Here is a 19,340-nt window from a genome sequence, read left to right as displayed (position 1 = left end):
AATGATGTGGATTCACCGTACTCACATCATCACATTTGAATAATTAGAAAGCTCCTCCTTTCTACAAGTAACAATGCCTAAAAAGGATAACAAAAACACATAGTCAGTTAGTCCTTTGCAAACCTTTGGATATTTTGTATTCAGTTATCTTTACTCACAAAGAATGACTATTACAGGAATAGTTTGTAATCTGGGGAAAGCTTTCTTGCAGAGTTGGTTCTCTGTGCATCACTGTGCGCCGTTTCCTTCTGCTGTTTGCCTCCATGTCAGTGCAGATTTTGTGTTGGCACGTTACCAATCACTGCAATGTCAAACCTTGCATTCCTGGGGCTAAGGTACCTCCCTGGTGGTATGATTAGCATGCAGCTTTTTTTGTTCCAACAGCAGGACTGCTGCCACTTGATCCGTATAACACATTTTCCAGCTGATACATTTATTTTGTTAAGTTGGCGAATTAATACGACCGTTTCCTTCCGTCTCTGTTTTGCCAATTAAACTTGACACACCATTGAACTGAAGCCTAAAGAGCTATATAAACCTTTAACCTACCAGTAAAGAGCTGCTGACTGAGAGAGACGGTGGAAAGAGAAAGGTGAGCAAGATTCAGAGAAGGACAGCGACACAGTGTAAGGCCGCTGGAGTTAATGTAGCTGTGTCAAGCTCGATCAACATCAAACCATCTCAGTTTCCCTGACTACCCTTTACGTACAGCCCAAGCCCGTACACGCACAAGCTGGACAAACATGTAACTACATCTTGTGTTCCATCAGCATCCCTTACACCATCACGACACACAGCGATGGTTCTGAAACATTTTCATCTGAAAAAGGAAGATGTATCCAGGCAGGCAGGGAACGACACGTCGATGCATTGTTGTTCATGCGTGAAGAGTAACACCAGTACACACAAATACACAGCCAAAGATGTATATGTGAACATTGAAGAGAACACACAAAATGAGCATTAATACAAACAGCCCTAGCTCTAAGGTCAACTGAGGGCCAGGAGGCAAAACAACCCTCAATTTATCAATAAAGCAGGTCCTTCCCTTAGTCCTAACGTGGTACCCTCGCTTGCTGCTGTCCCTGGTTGAACTCTGGTCGGATCAACAGTCCAAGCCTTCTTCCCTGTCCTCATCATTACCTCACTGACTTATCCCCGCCGTTCCTCTGCCACCCCCGTACCTCCCTCCCTATGCCGCACTATTGCACTTACAGCATGTTACATCACATTGCTCCTCCTTCACTAACAAAATAATGATCCCATCCATACGCTTGTCAGCCGACAAACGGGCGATACAAAATGCTGGATACAGCTCTAGGAAAAGCTATTATTACTTATCCCCATAACTCATCCCAAGGAAAGCTTTATTACAACTGCTGGAATGACATTAGGATCCCAGAACTCAACTCCTGAATGGCATCCACAATACACAAATGCAAATCATAGCTATACAACCCCCTCCCTCAATCCCTTTAAAAATACAGATGATAAGGTATATGCCTCCCAGTGAGGCTTATCAATGAAATCTATGGAATAGAAACCATCCCTGAGGGACGTTGTGCTGGTTAAGCTTATGCAGCATATTATACACAACTGGCCTGTGGATGTTTTAAGTTGATTTTGAAACAAAAGAGGGAAATGCTGCCACAGTAGAGCAGTCTTTCAGCAGTGCAGGTAAGGCATTGACTGATATGATAGATGAAAAAAGGAAACTCTTTGGAAGCACGTAGACTTTGAGTGTCAACGCCGGCCAAATATGTGGACGTGAACGATGGACTTTCTGAAACCATCTGGTACATCTTTACTACTGGTCTGTTTTTCTTCATCTCTGTCAATTCATCTCTTCAGCTTTATTGAATTTGTTGGTCAGATTACCACCCCCAAACCCCCTCATAAGAGCTTGGAAATGCATCCGTGTGGAGGACTGAATTCCATCACGCTGCCAGTCCTTTATTGCAGTCATTAGTTACACCGTGACAATCTCTACTAAAATAAAAGAGCATAATTGAGCTTTTATATACCATATGCATCCCTTATAGAATTACCCTTTACAGAACATATATACATAAATAACTTAATTTATTTTTACTATGGTCCAATGCTACACCTCAGATTCCAAATCAATGCAGCAGGCTCCATTGTGGTAGGTGAAGGGTCCACACAACCTGTACAATAAGACCACGCGCTAAGGAACTTATTCCCTCTCTTTTTTTATCGTGTCACCTTCTTGTCACTTTGGTGACGTAAGGGTGACTCAATTCTTCTTGCAGTATTGCAAGAAGAATTGAGTCAGACAGTTGGCACATATCAATGACTACGAGATTTCCCCACCTTACTATTATGGCTGGCTTTTTACGGATCTGGTCGAAAGAACTATACACATATTGCTATTATGCGCAAAAGGACAACGAATGGCATGAAACCTGTTCTTCCAGGGCTTAACCCTATACCCAACTGGGAGGAAACGCTACTAAAATGAACTACATTTCCCAGCCTCATAACTGGATAGAAAGCAAGCGGCTGGAGAGGAATAACAAAAAGCCTCGTCCAATTATTCATCATCCTTATGGGATTACTGCCCAGCAAGAGAGCCATTATTGTACCAGCGTCACAGTAAGCAGGCATACCACGAAGCACATGTAATTGGCCTTATTTGTGCAGCTCTAAACCCAGCAGTGAGCGTATTGAAAGATGGGGCCAAACATCTATTTTTACATTTTAACATGATTTTTGAAAGAGAATATAAGAGAAGAGAATATAAACTCAAACGCTACAAACATTAGCACCATGTTTTTGTAATCTTTTTCTCATTTCTTAGTCGGTTCTATTCTATATTGTAAATTTACAAAATCTGAATCAATCATCACAGCATGAAAAAACTGAACAATCCAACAATAAGTAGTTAGATTGTAACACCCCCCCCCACATACACACAAATGATGTAATGGTCTACCATTTGTAAAGGAGTGTATTACATGGAGGCCGACACAAGTTTACAGCACTGTGCATGTGGCCACAAGGTCGTCAGTGAGACTCTTTAGAAAAACAGGAAAAAGCTACAGAGAGAGTGAATGAGAATCACTCCCCCTCGGTCTCACAGCTACTGTCACAATGGCACCGGGTAAATGGTGCAAGAATGTCACTGCTTACCTAAAAATAAAGACATTACAGAGCCAGTGGTTGATATCGTTACTTCATACTTTATGCTTCTTCTTGCTTCCAATATTCTTGCTGCCTCTTTTCTTTGAAAAGCCGTCCTTAAACAACGCAACGTGATGAAGTTATGCAACACAATGAAACCACTCGCAATCTGGCTAGCTCTGCTCAATGTCCAATTCACTCACTCACACAGGACACTCAGCTATTCATCATGTTGTGTGTGGCAGGTGCATGTGTACATGGCTAAACCAGGATTGGCCTTATAAACATCTGGGAATTGCTGTGAATACAGCGCTAGGAACAGCTGTAAATGCCCCCCTCCTCCACTCCTACGCCCCCTTCCTGCCTCTGCCTCCCACCATTTCTTCTCGTCCAAAACACCTTCCCATAGGAGCTGTGGGCAACAGAGAGCAGGAAGGAGGGTGAGAAAGCAAGAAAGAAATCAAATTCTATGCAGTCAAACCCCTGGGGGCTTTTCTTTTTGAAAGAATCTCATCAGCTTCTGCAAATAAGTGGCCACGGAAAATTTGCATCCTTATTTTACATAATAAAGTTATCCTGGACTTAATGTGCATGTTTTGTGCTTGTTATCATCACTAACATTGTGGGAACATAACAGGGCTCTCTGATCAGCCACGTCCCATTTTGAGAAGAATGCCCTGACGTCAGACATTTCTCACAATCCTCAGAGGTATTTCTATTCAGAGTTTGCAAATCTCTCCTTTTCCGAATCACACTGAGCCTTTAGCGGTATCTAGATCCCCTCTTATTAGACCTTGCCTTGACCCCACATTTTGCAATAGCTGATTAGGTTGTTGAAACCATGAACACACAACCATAATACCATTGACGCGTACGCATTGTTATGATGGATACATGGAATATGAGGGTGTTTGAACCACCTTATCTAGCAGCCTTGTGCCACCGGCTTGCTGTTACTTTCTGGTAACTTTTGTTACTTTTAGACAAAGTCTGAAGAATGCAGTGTGTCAAGACGCTTTGAATCTGAGTTCATGACTCAAATATTGGTGAAAAACAGCCAGTGTTCGCAAGCATTTACTGTTTCTGTACAGAAAACAACATGCATGAGGGTCACCGTCCGTACTGCTTCCTCCATAATGGGCAGGATTTAAAAGTTATCACAAGTTGTCAGTGATTTCATCTCTTCAAAAGTTAACGCCTCCCACCAATAAGAGCTCATTCACAAAGTCTGTGTGTGGGCTTGTGATCAGGAATATATCCCTTCTACCCGGGATCAATAAAGTTTTAGCATTACCAAGTACACAGTACTTAACGCATGCGTACATACCGGCACATGCACTGTGTGTAAAAATATGCATCAATATTCATGAATGATGCATGTCCATTCAGTATGTTCTTGCGTACTGATTTGCATTGCATTCAGACATGCATACGTACATGTGCCAGGGGTTGTAAGGGGGGGATGGGCCTCAAACAAACAATTGTTTTCAGATGGTCGGTGCTTTGGTGTGTGTTATCTTAACTACACAGCAGAAAAAACAACAACTAATACTCTTTTCTGCTCTATTATTGATGAGTAACATGGATGAATGTGGATGGTTTGAGCAGCAGCAGCAGCAGCATATCAGCTTAATCTGTGTATGTGTATGAAAGAGAGGGAGTTAAACTACTTTAAAGTGAGACGTAACTGAAGATGCACATATTGACTATAAAGTAAATGGTGGCCATATTTAGAATCCAACATTGGGTTTCAAATATTCATTTTAATATGAAAACAATATTTCCGTAACCTCAATTACTTATAAAGCTGCTGGGTTATTACTGCTCATTAATGATAATTTATCCCACTGTATTTATTTGTAGGAATAATCAAATGAATGATACATATATTTTCTCATATGTCCAGATACGAATATTCTGTTATTTTAAAACATAATGATTATCCCTGATGAATATTTTCGTATAAATGTGATTTGCACAGAACATTTTGAAAAACAAAGCTAACAGCCGCTTCATCCGGCTTTATCTAAAATAAGAAGCTGTATCAAAAAGCTTAAACTGATAGAGAAGATTCCCTCTTAGATTAAGAACACAGTAGACACATTATATTTTCCCATTAGGATTTCCCATCTGTGTATATTTGTATCTTTGTTCTGTATCTATACATTAGGTGTGAATGGAAAACTAGAAAACGTTTGTCCCGTGTAATGAAAAGGTGAAACATGGATTATGAAGCAGAAAGCGTGTGGGTTCTGTTTCCGCATTGCTCATGACCGGAGTATTAGTGCGCGCTCTCACTCCGTCTGTCTACTCACTGGAAAGCTCCCTCATGCAGCCGACTCTCATGCAATGCCAGCATTGATGTCATAAGTGGCCCCATTTCTCAGCCTCCCATTGGTCCACACGGCATGACAACGCTCTCCTCTTTGATGCACACTTAACAAATTTACGTCACTGTAATAAGTGGTCTGATCCCTCTCCCCCTGTCTCACACTTTTAGGCATTTCTTTTCAGTCTTTTATTTTCTCTATACCGAGCTTGTGTTAGCTACTGCTGCAGTGAAAAAGGAATCACCTAGTGAGCCGTTTGCTTATTAGCTTGGAAAAAAACAGCCAATGCGCGTGACTGTCAGAAACCTGAATAGATCTCAATACAGCCTGACCTCAAGTGTGTGTCTGGCTGCATTCAGAATGTGTTCATGGCACAGTTGTCATCACAAAGGAGAGAGTAAGTGCACTCATCATACATTTCAATCTGCTTCAATGTGTATCAGTGTGCTCACCCTCTGCTGGGTTTGTGATTCATCCACATGATCCAATTATGGTTAAATATTCAAAAATATGGTTTAATATTCAATAAGTCTCTTCTAAGGTGTTATATGTATATATACATGTACATAAATATATAAATACATTGAATACTCACGCTAAGATTTGCGTCTGATGGTTTGTTGCGACATTCTAATTTTGGTCCCGCATCAACTTGCTATGCACCTTCTTATCACATGACCCGACTCGGTGTCCTACTTCGTTCAAACTTGATGAGGAAGACCACATTATTTTGCTTGAATGGATTGTCACATGGTTCACCACTGATATTGAGCGGGGGCTGCTGGTGCATTTGCGTGTGTGAATGTTGGAACTGACACGAGAGGTGCATTGCATGTGGGGCTACTACTAGCATTCATGCATACACGAGTAAATGTTGTCGTGGCACAACATGAAGACATGCATGAGCGAGCCTGCAAACTCTAGCTTGTATGCAAAATAGGCTTGGGGGCTTTAGATTCCCTTTCTTTCTTTTTTTTTTTACAGATCAATTAATCTGATAAAATATTCAATTTCATACTGATTACTCTTAAAGGATTTTATAATGCCGTTCCATGTGGCACTACAAAAATATAGTGAAAATAGATATTCTGCCTGTAATTTTCCTGCTTGGTACAATTACCTGTTTAAATTACTAACAAGTCTGCTGCACCGTTAAAGTGCAGAAATGTTTCTTGTATTTTTGTTTTCATAGAAACAAAGTCACATCTTGTCAACTTCTGTTCGTATTTCATTAATTCTCATGTCACCAAACAACAACTCAAGTGCGTCATCGCTGGCCACAGTGTGGCACTGTTGCCACTTTTGTCAGACATCTGTGTGCCTTGCATGCTTTTTGCCGAGTGCATACATTTTTGGGGCAAAGGGAAAAAAGGTACATGTTTGATTGAAAGCTACATATTTGAGAAACCACAGTGCATGTAAAAAGCTAAGCCTGGGTATGGTGGAATAAAAAGAAGAAGTAGACCGATAGGGAGAGCAAACACAATGTGCAGCGGTTTACAAAAACACACACAGTGAGCTCCCGTAAATCTCCTCCATGCAGAAGTAAACACTCATGTCTATTTGTTCTTTTGATTTGTTTGTTTTCGAGCTAACATCCAGTTGCTGCCTCAGACCCAGTTACATTAATGAGCTGCCCCGAGGCGACTCACTGCAGGAGAGGAAAAGGATGCCCTTTCCCTAATGGGAAAATGAGCGAGAAGGCAAATATTTTGAATCCAATAAGAAACAACATGACCAACAAGTCAGCGAATGGCTTCTTTTGCCTTCAACCAAACCTACAAAACGGAGTGCCCCAGATTAGATAAGGCCAAAGTTGAGAGAAGGTCTTCAAAATCATAATCCAACTAGGGAAGTCTTCGAATGTGTTCCACAGGTAATTAGGGGCATTTTTAAATCTTTCTTTGTGGTTGTACGCTTTTATTTCAGCACGCAAAGAGCCAGCTGAGTCTTCAGTGACCTTTTCTCAGGTCGGCGTACATCTAATGTCACTACACTTATATTTCACTTTTCTAAAAGCCCAAAACCATTACTGCACGCTTATAGCATACACATTCATATTACGTGCTGTTTTACTATTGATTGTTGGTCTTTTTAAAAATTATTTGTACATTATTTGTACCTTTAAAATGAACCCACAGCACAAAGTAATCAAGACAAACGTGTGACTCATGGAGCTGCTTTGACGATATTTATCCACTAGATGCTACTACAGGGCAAAACAGAGATGGGACTGAAGGGTCCATCCTCAGCTACAAGCACTTGGCAATGGCTGACATTAATAAAATGCATTTCTGTACATCAGTGTCCAGATAATATTGATACTAATAGTAATATAGTGTTAAAAATGCTTCTCAGCATCCGTATTGTAAACACACATCAGATTTGAATGAGATGAGATGGTGTACTACTTTAACGACTCGTTTTATTTCTGAGCTTTTAGCAGCAAGGTGTTAATCCATCACACACACACACACACACACACACACACACACATACGGGCAAAAGTGGTTTGTCAGGACATTTTCCCCGTACTTGCTCAAACCATGGTTTATGGGTACACACCTTTCCCTTTGTCCCAGAGAGATCTAAGAACTATCAAAATGGTCCTCGTGATGTAGGAAACGAAGCCTACTGTTCAGAATTAATTTCTGGTGAAAGAGTCAGGAGATCTGAAGACTCGACATTCTACAGGACTGTGGGGACGGGGCGGGATGGGGGCGGATCCTATCATGAAGGTGACTTATAAAGACCACCCTTATTTATGAGAACATTACCGGTACACATACACAAACGTGACCAGACCCTTGGTTATGAAGACCATCCTGGTTTAACAGGACATTACCAGTACACATACACCGACACGACCAGACCCTTGGTTATGAGGACCATCCTGGTTTAACAGGACATTACCAGTACACATACACCGACACGACCAGACCCTTGGTTATGAGGACCATCCTGGTTTAACAGGACATTACCAGTACACATACACCGACATGACCAGACCCTTGGTTATGAGGACCATCCTGGTTTAACAGGACATTACCAGTACACATACACCGACATGACCAGACCCTTGGTTATGAGGACCATCCTGGGGATGGATGGCTATATACAAATACGTGTGTTTATCAGGGCCCCTCCCCACCACGAAATTAGACAGCCTTTATATGAAAATACATTTATTGTAATGTATACCATTATCAAACATTACATATTGGCAATATATATATCTGCTTAAGTATTGCTTCAAAAGATGCAGTAAACTCTACTGCTTCAAAAGACGCAGTAACATGTGCAGTAAACTATACTGCTTCAAAAGACGCAGTAACATGTGCAGTAAACTCTACTGCTTCAAAAGACGCAGTAACATGTGCAGTAAACTCTACTGCTTCAAAAGACGCAGTAACAAGTGCAGTGAACTATACTGCTTCAAAAGACGCAGTAACATGTGCAGTAAACTCTACTGCTTCAAAAGACGCAGTAACAAGTGCAGTGAACTATACTGCTTCAAAAGACGCAGTAACAAGTGTAGTGAACTATACTGCTTCAAAAGACGCAGTAACATGTGCAGTAAACTATACTGCTTCAAAAGACGCAGTAACAAGTGCAGTGAACTCTACTGCTTCAAAAGTCGCAGTAACAACATTTTACTGAAAAGGGAACTGTACATTTTTCTCAAAAGTTGTACTCTTAACAGGTGCTTAAAGAGGTTTCTTGGACATATTCCCTCAAACTAAATTTCCCTTTGTGGACATGCGTCCCCTGTTCCTTACAAAGTCTCTAATGTTTTGTACAGTCCTTCCTTTTAAAATATGGTCTTCGGCAAGCTTGCACTGCTCACACTCCATTTTTGTGGCCAAGTGTCCCTTCAAAATGTGGGCCTTGAAGTGTTTCATCACTGCAGACACTTCCATTTTGCTCCATGACTTTTTTATGTATCTTCTTCGAACCTCTGCCAATAAAGAACATATTTTCCTCGTTCATATTATTATAAAGACAATTATACATAGGTAAGATTTTCATTATATCGGCATTTTGAAAAAACAGCAGAGAAAATGCGTTTTGGGAATACATTAGTTGGACAAAGCTTTATGTTGCGATTTTTCAATGTGGGTGTGAAGCCGGAGCTGTTCATAAAAATGGCAAGACATGTGAAAAAGGTCTCAGACTCAGCCCAACCAAAACATTAGATTTTACCACACTGGCTCAAATTTCTCATTAAGAGGCAAAAATTGTGTTGAACAATGTGGCTTTTTCATTCTTCCATTTTAAATTTTCCTAAAAACTACAATAAATGCATTTACAAAGAGTTTTGTTTGGTGTCCGCTTAAGTAGAAACCGTATCTCTGTAGTACTACATTCAACAGTTACTTGGTATTTTTTTTGCAAACCCTCAAAATAAGATAAACATAAAATAAATTAAATCTGATTAAATGTTGTGCGGCAGGGCCGATACTGCACTGTTGTAACTGCGACACTGAGGGACAAGTAGTAAGGGATGAGTCCTACCTTTGGAGCTGGTGACCTCACCTCTGGTTTCCAGGTGACTTCTCTTTCCTAGAGAAAATAAGTAAAGCTTTAATAACCTGTCCAGATGTATTTAACCTGTATTTACAGCAGAGTAGTAATAGGGTGAACGAGTGGTAGCGGTAACCAAAAGGAACAACAGCGCTGCATCTCGTTCACAAATTGATATAAATAAATAAAAACACCTCGGTCAGAAGTGAGGGAACCGTCAAGCATTCCACACATTCTGTCATTACGTTACTCGATGACTCACACTGATCAATCGCGATCGAACCTATTGGGCACCCCTGATTTACAGAATATAGAATAAACAAGGTATCTGAACTGGAGCCTGTATTTCACTGTACATACTTCTATTCCAATCCTATTTCACTAAATATAATATTCACACACACATATACTCTGTATATAATTGTATTATGGGCATTTTTCTCCCCATTTAATATGTTCGGCTCCCTTTTCGTGTTTTGCATATTTCATTCCATATGGAATACTTTTATATTATGTTTACTATGTAACCTTACCTACGGTTACACACAAATTTCCCTCTGGGGGTGAATTATATATAAATCTATCTAGAAACCAAGACCAAACTATTGCAACTTGAACAATAAAAATTCAAGAATTGAAAACTAGTAGCATTTCTGTACCCTTTGAATTCTTTGTTTCATCCTGGGATGATGTCATCGTTTTTCGTTTTCCTATGGACCAGAAGAAAGAAAAATATATTTAAAAAAAATTCAATTTAATACCATCTGAAATCGATAGACCTGAATGGGTAGAATGCCTGGAAAATCCTAATTGTTTCTAAAATACAATTTTTAGGAACGACTGTCCACACTGATATTTATACTATTGCAGCATACAAACATACAATTGCCAGCAGGTCAGACTGAGTTCTCAGGTGACCAGATTTAGCTTATTGATTGGTCCATTTAACTGGCAATTGATTGTCTGGTTTCAGACTTTAAGAACAGCAGTGTGATAAAGTCAGATTGTGTTAATAAGAGCAACAAAAGGGAGCTACAGTGTGCAGTTTCATTGCTAGATAGAGAGTCCAATCTTATATGTTGTACTACTAATGGATACTATAAGACAACATATTCATTACATACCTCTTAATCCAAGGACAGGATGAGACTTTTCACCATCTCCATCATCGTCACCGTCATCGTCATCGTCGTCTGGATCTTCCTCTCCAATTGTTTCCGGATCCAATTCATCTAAAGAAAAGCATGTTTGATGAGCACACTCACCCCATCCCACTGCGTGATTGTGGATGTATGTTCCTTTAATGCTCTTTGTAACCATTTTGAAATAACCAATAAAGTTTATCAAATCTGGAAGTTACCTTCAATCTCAATCTCGTCAAGAGATTTTCCTTGGAATCTTCCAAGAGATCCTTTCTCCATTGCCAGAAGAAGCTTTGAGATTTTTGCCATTTCGATAGTTGCCTCTGGCAGCCGATAGAAGTCTCTGTGGACCCGAATATCATGGCCCAAAAAGTTGGCTAGTTGGTCAAGCTCATTATTTTTGAGGTTGAGAATCTGGGACAATGTTGCAACGTGCTTTCGAAGATGTGTGGACTTAAGATATTCAGGATTCTTTGCACCACAACGACTTGCAAAACCCCTGATGCAGTCCTGTCCTCTATAGTAGCTTGAAGGGGGGCACCTTGGCTTTCCAAATAGGAAGGGATTGTCCCTGTGCACATTACACGAGTCTCTTTTGTCTGCAAGAAGTGTTGTTGCACTGACTACTTCAGGGTTTAACAAAACAGCCACTTTTCTCCCTCGTTTGCCCAACATTTCTACCCTGCTGAAGTGCTTGGCCAGTTTTTGCTCAAAGGGGGAGAGGCCAACGGCTATATCCTCATGTAGCTCAGTCTGGTCTCTTTTCTTGAAAGACTCAAGTGTCATTTTTGAGACTTCGCCAGCACGACGTCTGTTGAAGACAATTATTTGAGCAAGCGTCACTCTGGCAAGCTCAGTATACGTCTGTGGAGACTCGTGCTTTTTCAGATCTTCAACAGCATCAGCCGATTTCTTTTCCAGGTGCTGATGGAGAAGCTGCACATCCTGTGTGAATGGTATGGTTGATGGTTTATTGAACTTGGCTTTGCTCAAAGTAGAAAGAGCATTGTGGGAGACAAGTTCTGACCATTCCTTAGAGCATAGTTTTGTGAATCGCTCCGATACCTTCATCATCTCTTCATCTTCTGCTGCAATAGCCCTACAGAGGATAATGTCACCAATCTTCTTTAGCGAATGCCCTAATTTCAGGGCAAGACTTGGTGTGCGGTAGGAGTGTTTCTCTTCATCGTAACCAGCAACGTCTTTGACAGCCTCAATAACTTTGTAAAAATTGTTTGGCTTGACAGCATCTTCAAAACTAAAGATGGAACATTTTTTCTCTCAAGCTCAACAACAGTCTGCCCATCTCCCGAACCTTCTGTCTGATGTATTCAAATTTCGTTGAATCACTTCCATGCTTGTTGTAGAGAGACTGACCCAATTGCAGTATGAGGAAATCATTTCGAACGACAGATGCTACCTCATCTTGTTTCATATTTCCCAGGATCTTCCAAACTCCAGGAGAAATTGCTTGGGAGAATGTTGAGTCTGCAACATCAGCCAGAGCTAAGACCTGGGCCGTGCCAGTGTCTTCAGTGTGCTTCTTTGAAGGGCATCGACGTAAATGGCGCCATAGCTCTTTGCGAACAAACAAACCTTTGCAATAAACACAGTGCACATATGTTTTTGCATTCACAGAGCTGTTTGATTTTCCTGGTCGTCGTTTCAGTTTCAGTGCTCCACGTTGATTACCCATAACATCTCGATTATGTTCGTAATTACCTTTGTTGCGGAGCACCTCAAGTAATTTCTTTCTCTCTTTAGAATGTTTAGGGAGCAAAAATGCTCGAGCAATATCAGGCTCTTCCTTTTCGTGATTTTTTAGGTGACGAGCTATTTTTGACTGAGGTTTCTTGCAAACAAAACAGTAATTTTTGTGGGTGCAAGAAGACACTTCAGAGCTTAGCTCAGTCTCATTCCTGTCCCCCTCTTCAGAACAAGAAGACTCTGTTCCGGTAACTTCTCTGCGTCCAAGCCTCTGAGTACTGCTTGTAGTGGGTTCATGATCAGAATAGGATGCACTGTCAGGTATGAGGTCTTCATCAACACTAACTTTGTCAGAGTTGGAAGCCGCCTCAGGTTCAACATAGTTCCTGAGTGGTGGCACACTCTTTGTGGTCTCCATAGACAGAGTTGGAGCAGTCTTGCAATGTGGTGGTTTAGGATTGATGGAAAGGCTAACATCACTATCACTACATGAAGAATATGCATCTTGAATTGCAAAATCAGAGCTTGAGTCCTCACGACTTGGTGAAGAGTCAGGAACATAGTCTTTATCACAGATGGATCCTTCATCACTGAAGGGCTCAACATCCTTCACCTAAAAGATTTGAAAAATACATGTACATACAATGAAGACATATTTAGTCAATCAAACTGAAAAACTCTGAAAAAAGGACCGTTTCAAAGAATGAAAACGTACCAGTGCCGAATTATTCTTGAGGTAGCAGGTTTTGTGCCATGACCTTGAACATACTAAAAGCACATTGCAATGAGAAAAATAGGAAGGTAGTATACATTTATCTTAGTTTTAAACGTTAAATCACTTTGTACTGTAGATGGTAACGAATATGAAGGTAACTCCAGGAAAGGCATGTGAATGTTTGTGAAATGGTGATGGTTTAGCTCAAATTTCAATTAAGCAAAAAAGAAAACGTGTGTTTATGTGAAACTGATACTGACATTTACATGTCCAACCAAGCCATTTTAGACTTGATACTGGTCCTGAGCAGTCTTGACAACAATCCAAAGCCGAGATAGATGCACTTGTGAATTCATGGTGGCACTGAGGATCCACAAATGTAAATATAGTAAGACAAGTAATGAGGAAAATCAGTAAAGTGCAGTAGCTAGAATGCAATTAATAGCCATGAGAACCAATAGCCACTGAGCAATCCCCGGAAGTAGGCTGATATGTCAGGTAGGCCTCCCCCCACCCTAATCCACAAAAACCAGTACGCAACTTACAAAGATAAACTTACCATTTCTTTTTCTGCCAAGGCTGGAACCACTTGCTTGGGCTCAGGATTGGACAGTTCAATGCAGGGTGCCTGAGAATGTAGAGAAGATGCACACTGTTGTCATATAACTTCTGTAGCGGTTTGAGGAAGACTCGTTTCATGTCTGAGGTTTTGCAGTTATGAAGTTCTGTACATCGTCACGTTTACAACTGTGCTTTGTGCTCGGCATCGCTCACGGCGGAGTTCCACCCCAATGCGCACAGAGATCATTAACTGTTGTCACAATAACAAACTGAGAAAAAACCCCACCCCCCCTGAAAAAGTGCGGATTTCTTTCCCCCACATACAACCGGGTGACAGCCGTCCCGTCACTTACACGTCAGCCGTACCACTAGGCGGTCAGCGCCACCCCCCCCCCGCTCCCTATGAGCCGTACCGTTAACCATCTGCTCGACCACCCCCCCCCCCCCCCTCGAAGTGGAAAACCTAGGGGAAACACTGTAAGCTAACATAAAACCAACTCGTCCTCAAAGAGCAGGTGTCCTCACAGAGCAGGTGTATGCTGTGCTCATCGCCTGACACAAAAGTGCCACTACTGATGACACAATGGAAAATGATTAGTCAGGTTTGACAATTTACCTGCTGTCCTCACAAGACACCTTGACAAGACAGAACTTTCCTTCGACGACTTTTCTAAAAACATGTTATTAGTAGGAAGTAGGCCGATATGTCAGGTAGGCCTCCCCCACCCTAATCCACAAAAACCAGTACGCAACTTACAAAGATAAACTTACCATTTCTTTTTCTGCCAAGGCTGGAACCACTTGCTTGGGCTCAGGATTGGACAGTTCAATGCAGGGTGCCTGAGAATGTACAGAGAAGATGCACACTGTTGTCATATAACTTCTGTAGCGCTTTGAGGAAGACTCGTTTCATGTCTGAGGTTTTGCAGTTATGAAGTTCTGTACATTTTAACCGTCGATCACAATAACTGAGAAAAATCCCCCTGCCCCTTGAAAAAGTGTGGAATAAAAAAAAAAAGTCCTCCACAGGGCGACTTTCCTAAAACACGTGTGCGCACATGTCCGTATACGAGTATTCTAAAAACATGTAATCAGCTTCTGTTTGACCTCAAGTGTGGAGAAGTATAAAGTTAATGTCAGACAGTCATGTCCTACAGTATTCTCCCAATGAGCCACATGTAATGTCTTGTGTGTGAAAGAAGAATACTTTCTAACTCATATGATTGACAAAACGCAGCTGGTTGACGCAAAATGTGCCCAAACCCATCTTTTGCTCTTAGAGCAGCTAAATACAGAAGCTAAAATCACTGTAAAAACACATATTGGGGAATAAAAGGGAACATAAACTCACCATTGAGCGCCATGGCCAACAAGAATCCCCATAGTTGTATGTTATCTCCTCGCCTGGAAATATCGCTTTCACAGCAAACAGGCACAAGTGTGGCCTTCCTTTGACAGTAATTCTTTTTACTCTGCAGTTGGGGTTTATGTGGTCATCATTTGCCAGTCGTCCAAGGGTTCCATCCTCTTTCGAAGCGTCTATGCTGAAAGACAAAAAGCCCAGATAAAAATTACATTTTGTGGGATTAAATATTTAAAATAGTCATGACAGAAACATTTCAAATGTGGTCCAAACATGTTTACATAAAACAGGAACATTTTGTACACATTCCATTGCATATCTCTTATTATGATACAATAAAGCACAGAGCAATGTGTAAGACTTGTTTAACTGTCAACACAAATTGAATGACTGACAGGAAGGAGGATCATTCAGAAGTTCAAGAATGAAGCTTCCCGTATTATTGTTATTATTATTATGTCATTTAGTGGACTCTTTTACTGCTTTCAGTTTGGATGGTTATTGACAGGAAACCGAAGAGAGCCGGTTAGCTGAGCTGTAATACACAGGCTGACGGCCCTGTACTACAGCCTCACCAGACAGGAACTTTTTTTTAATCAAGATTGGGATTTTCCCTGCTGTTGTACATCTGGATTATAATACTAATTATGTTGTTTTAATAAAAAAGTAGCTGGATTTCTATTTGATAAACTACAAACCTTTACTACATTTTCCACCACATTGTGCTGTATAACTTTTGGGGAATTTACTCACAGAACAGGCCATGGTTAAACTAAATACAGATATACAAATACCATGCAGCATACAACATATTTGTTCTGAATACTGATTGGTGCTTTAACTAATAACTCTATAAAATAAATCTATTGCAGTAAATCAACAAGCAGCAAACTTACCAATGGCGTGTTCCATTCCAGATGAAATCAAACACAAAGGGATTATTTGCAGCATCTAGACCTGCACATTGTGATAGAGTTCCACGGTACTCCATCACAAAAGTGGATGGTGCGATGTAATCCAGTGTAAAAACACCTCTCCCTAAAATGGCAAGTAAGTAATGTACACATGTATTATTGACTGCAAGGACATTTGAAGTAAAATTTGTACATTAGCTTGATGAGCACAGCCTCCTTTGCTGCTATGACGTGATGTGTGTGGGGGAGTAACAATAAAGATGCAAAACCTTTGAATGAGTCAATAAATTTTTCTTGTAGAAAAGATTTATCTCTGCCCAAAATGATGTGGTCCATGGCATCCTGTTCAGGAGTCTTTCTCCTCCTTCTCTCCATCATGTTTGCTGCAATAGTTTTCAGAGAACATGGAGTATTAAGTAATAAACAAATCTGTATATATAGATAATGTAATTGTCATAGCTATTCTCACTAAGTTGGATAATTACTAAGGTCACAGAATATAGTGCATTGATGAAGGAGCAGCAGGATGCCCAAAGCTTATATATCCATAAGAGATGGATTTTATAGGTCAATTGGTCTTAATTTTACCCCTTTTAAAATTACTTCTGCACAGATCACGCGCTATTCATAAATGGATCACTTGTTTGTCCTCAGTCTTATATTAAAGTAACAGTACTGCATCCTGCTGTACAAACCAGAGAAAATTAGCTTGTGAACATGAAATATTATTTAACTGGAATTACGTTCTAAGTTCTAAATATACACAAATGCAAAGAGTTCCAGTAGATCACCATTAGAAGCAGTAGCCTTCTAAGGTGCTTAACATTAATATATTTTCCATATTAAACAGATTCATACAACCTACACCTTCTGAGTTTCTCTCTTTCACCAAACTAAGCCCAGCTAAGTTACCTTTAATTAATCAAAAACAATTTTTTGCCTTCTGCCTTGGTTGTTCTAATACACTCCAGCAATCACTAAGGTCTGGTAGAAATAAAACCTTCATTTAACGTAGTAAAATGTGAGCATTAGCCCACTCAACATGCAGATCTTCAACGGTCTGAGCAGCAGCCCCAGCCCGGGTGGGGGTAGGTTGCGGGGGGGGGGGGGGGGGGGGGGGGGGGGGGGGGGTTGGGCTCAGGGGGGGATGATTTAGCGACCCTCGCTCTTCAGAGGCAAACGTTTAATTATCAAAAATAAAACGCCATTTGAGTTAAATTTAAATATGTTAAATCAAGCACCTTAAAGCTTGATAGCAACTAACGTTAGCTAACGTTAGCTAACGTTAGCTAACGTTAGCTAACGTTAAAACACGAGCAGAACTGGACCCGGATCCACGGCTCGTTACAACATAGACAAGTTAGTTAGCAACCAAAAAACCTACAGCTTTCACTGTAGACACGGTTTATTTAATGCATCGTTAAAATATTCACTTACCAGTTTAGTTAAATTGAGTTGATAGAGGTGACTCTGCCCTCATGCGGAGTAGTGACGATCGCCGCCATTGTTTCTTCGTTGTGAGTCGAGAACTTGGCCGAGGGCTCAACAGCCAATCACTGATCAGAATCTCCGTGAGTCGAGAAGGCAGAGGGCTCAACAGCCAATCACTGATCAGAATCTCCCTGATTGACGTCAAGTAGAGCCAATCACTGATCAGAGTCTGCCCTAGGCAGTAGCCAATCGAATGACGATACACTGATACACTCCGCAGTAGAAAAAAAAAAAGTAGTGTCGGATATAACACACTGTGAGCACACACTGTCATACACTAGAAATCGGGTAAAACCGAGTTATGGAGACATGCCGAGAAAAAGCGGGAGGTGGTCATTTACGGCTTGATAAGCGCGGCTGCAGTGCTTGACTTGTGAGGACATGTCCTTTGTCCTCACACATCCGGTATGTCCTCATAGAGTAAGTATGTAAACAGGTGAAATGTCCTCATAATCCGGAAATACCAACGCACACACACATACACTCTTCCCGGTCTGTTGTCCCATTTCACACAGTTAATGCACTCCGAGTGTCTGAGTGTTCACAGTGACTAGATCAATAAGTGCCCTGTTTACCCTAACCCCCCCACCACCCCCCTGAGTTGCAGACGGCACACACACACACACACACACACACTCAGATACTAAAATCAAACATGGACGGCAGCACCACACACCTCTAGGGAGACGCCTTGGACAGCCGTCGTAATTACACGGCCGCCTTTCATTTGTCACGGAGACTGTGTGTCTCTGCCAGCCGCTAATTGGTTGTTTGGCGGCAGATGGGACCCTCCCCCCCATGTCCCTCCGTGATGTTACCCACCTGGTAACTGCTGCCCGGGAAACCCTAATGAAGTTACGCCTGCCCTCGTTCAGGTTTCTTAAAAGCTCCAGCGTCCGCGCTGATGGCGGCCAAAGTGCTCCGCACTGCCTTCTCTCTGCCGTCTCTTGACTCTGTACACAGTCTGTCATTTCAAATGTTACCGTCTCTATGTGCACTAACACATCTGCTGTCAGTCCCAACGTGATTATTTAGTGTCCTATTCTACGCTGTCTGCATAGAGGCTGTCTGATACCCACACCTTCGTAGACACTAAGGGGCTGTTGTCAGCTGTAAAGTGCACAAGAGCTTGTGTGTTACCCTGTTAGGCCGCTGTGGTGGTGGTGGGGGGGGGGGGTGGGGGGGAAGTCATTTGTGTTCTTATTCAAGGTCAGTCAAGCTCCGTTGTGTGAGTCGTTTTACTGTTTTCTTATGCAAATATGCAACGCACTGATGGACTTAAATGTGTCCAAAGGTTTAAAGTCCTGCAGCATCAAACCACATTTTAACAGAAGCGAGCAGCTTCCTGCCTTAAACAATAAAGCCCGGGGGTTGTTAGTGCTTTGCAGGCACCTCACACTTGACTATATTTAACATAGAAAGGAGTTTCTAAAAAAAAAAAAATGGTTG

General features: G+C 41.3%; 2 protein-coding genes across 5 annotated transcripts; both read right to left on the bottom strand.

The window, feature by feature from the left end:
- Nucleotides 1-7,993: 7,993 nt before the first annotated feature.
- On the bottom strand, nt 7,994-11,616 carry LOC134126980 (uncharacterized). Of its 2 annotated transcripts, none has more exons than XM_062561145.1 (5): nt 11,359-11,616; nt 11,123-11,230; nt 10,658-10,708; nt 9,990-10,037; nt 7,994-9,432 (listed from the first exon to the last, which is right to left on the bottom strand). In XM_062561145.1, exons 1-5 carry the CDS (start codon nt 11,447-11,449, stop codon nt 9,209-9,211), a joined length of 522 nt encoding a protein of 173 aa, XP_062417129.1. In that variant the 5' UTR covers nt 11,450-11,616; the 3' UTR covers nt 7,994-9,208. The 2 variants fall into 2 exon arrangements, with proteins under 2 accessions (XP_062417129.1, XP_062417130.1); XM_062561146.1 differs by having other exon boundaries at nt 10,011-10,037.
- A 7-nt stretch (nt 11,617-11,623) lies between these two features.
- Nucleotides 11,624-18,335, bottom strand: LOC134126978 (N-lysine methyltransferase KMT5A-A-like). 3 transcript variants are annotated; one of them, XM_062561139.1, is made up of 9 exons: nt 17,838-18,335; nt 16,670-16,783; nt 16,383-16,524; nt 15,475-15,667; nt 14,895-14,963; nt 14,122-14,190; nt 13,823-13,925; nt 13,563-13,615; nt 11,624-13,460 (listed from the first exon to the last, which is right to left on the bottom strand). In XM_062561139.1, exons 2-9 carry the CDS (start codon nt 16,776-16,778, stop codon nt 12,399-12,401), a joined length of 1,800 nt encoding a protein of 599 aa, XP_062417123.1. In that variant the 5' UTR covers nt 16,779-16,783; nt 17,838-18,335; the 3' UTR covers nt 11,624-12,398. The 3 variants fall into 3 exon arrangements, with proteins under 3 accessions (XP_062417123.1, XP_062417125.1, XP_062417126.1); XM_062561141.1 differs by lacking the exon at nt 17,838-18,335 and having other exon boundaries at nt 16,670-17,429; XM_062561142.1 differs by lacking the exons at nt 11,624-13,460; nt 13,563-13,615; nt 13,823-13,925 and having other exon boundaries at nt 13,933-14,190.
- Between the last annotated feature and the right edge of the window lie 1,005 nt (nt 18,336-19,340).

The sequence above is a fragment of the Pungitius pungitius genome, chromosome 3 (genome assembly GCF_949316345.1).
Source record: "Pungitius pungitius chromosome 3, fPunPun2.1, whole genome shotgun sequence".
NCBI lineage: Eukaryota > Metazoa > Chordata > Actinopteri > Perciformes > Gasterosteidae > Pungitius > Pungitius pungitius.
The sequence above is the reverse complement of the archived record's forward strand: the minus strand, read 5'-3'. Positions and strand labels throughout refer to the sequence as shown.

Coding starts and splice junctions, on each gene's coding strand:
- LOC134126980 (XM_062561145.1), bottom strand. CDS start 11,449: ATGGCAAAAATCTCAAAGCTTCTTCTGGCAATGGAGAAAGGATCTCTT. Junction 10,038..10,657: donor TGAAACAAAGAATTCAAAGG/GTACAGAAATGC, acceptor TATTTTCTCTAG/GAAAGAGAAGTCACCTGGAA. Junction 9,433..9,989: donor TGAGGTCACCAGCTCCAAAG/GTAGGACTCATC, acceptor CTTTATTGGCAG/AGGTTCGAAGAAGATACATA.
- LOC134126978 (XM_062561139.1), bottom strand. CDS start 16,778: ATGATGGAGAGAAGGAGGAGAAAGACTCCTGAACAGGATGCCATGGAC. Junction 16,525..16,669: donor ATTTATTGACTCATTCAAAG/GTTTTGCATCTT, acceptor TTGCCATTTTAG/GGAGAGGTGTTTTTACACTG. Junction 13,461..13,562: donor TCAAGAATAATTCGGCACTG/GTACGTTTTCAT, acceptor CAAATCTTTTAG/GTGAAGGATGTTGAGCCCTT.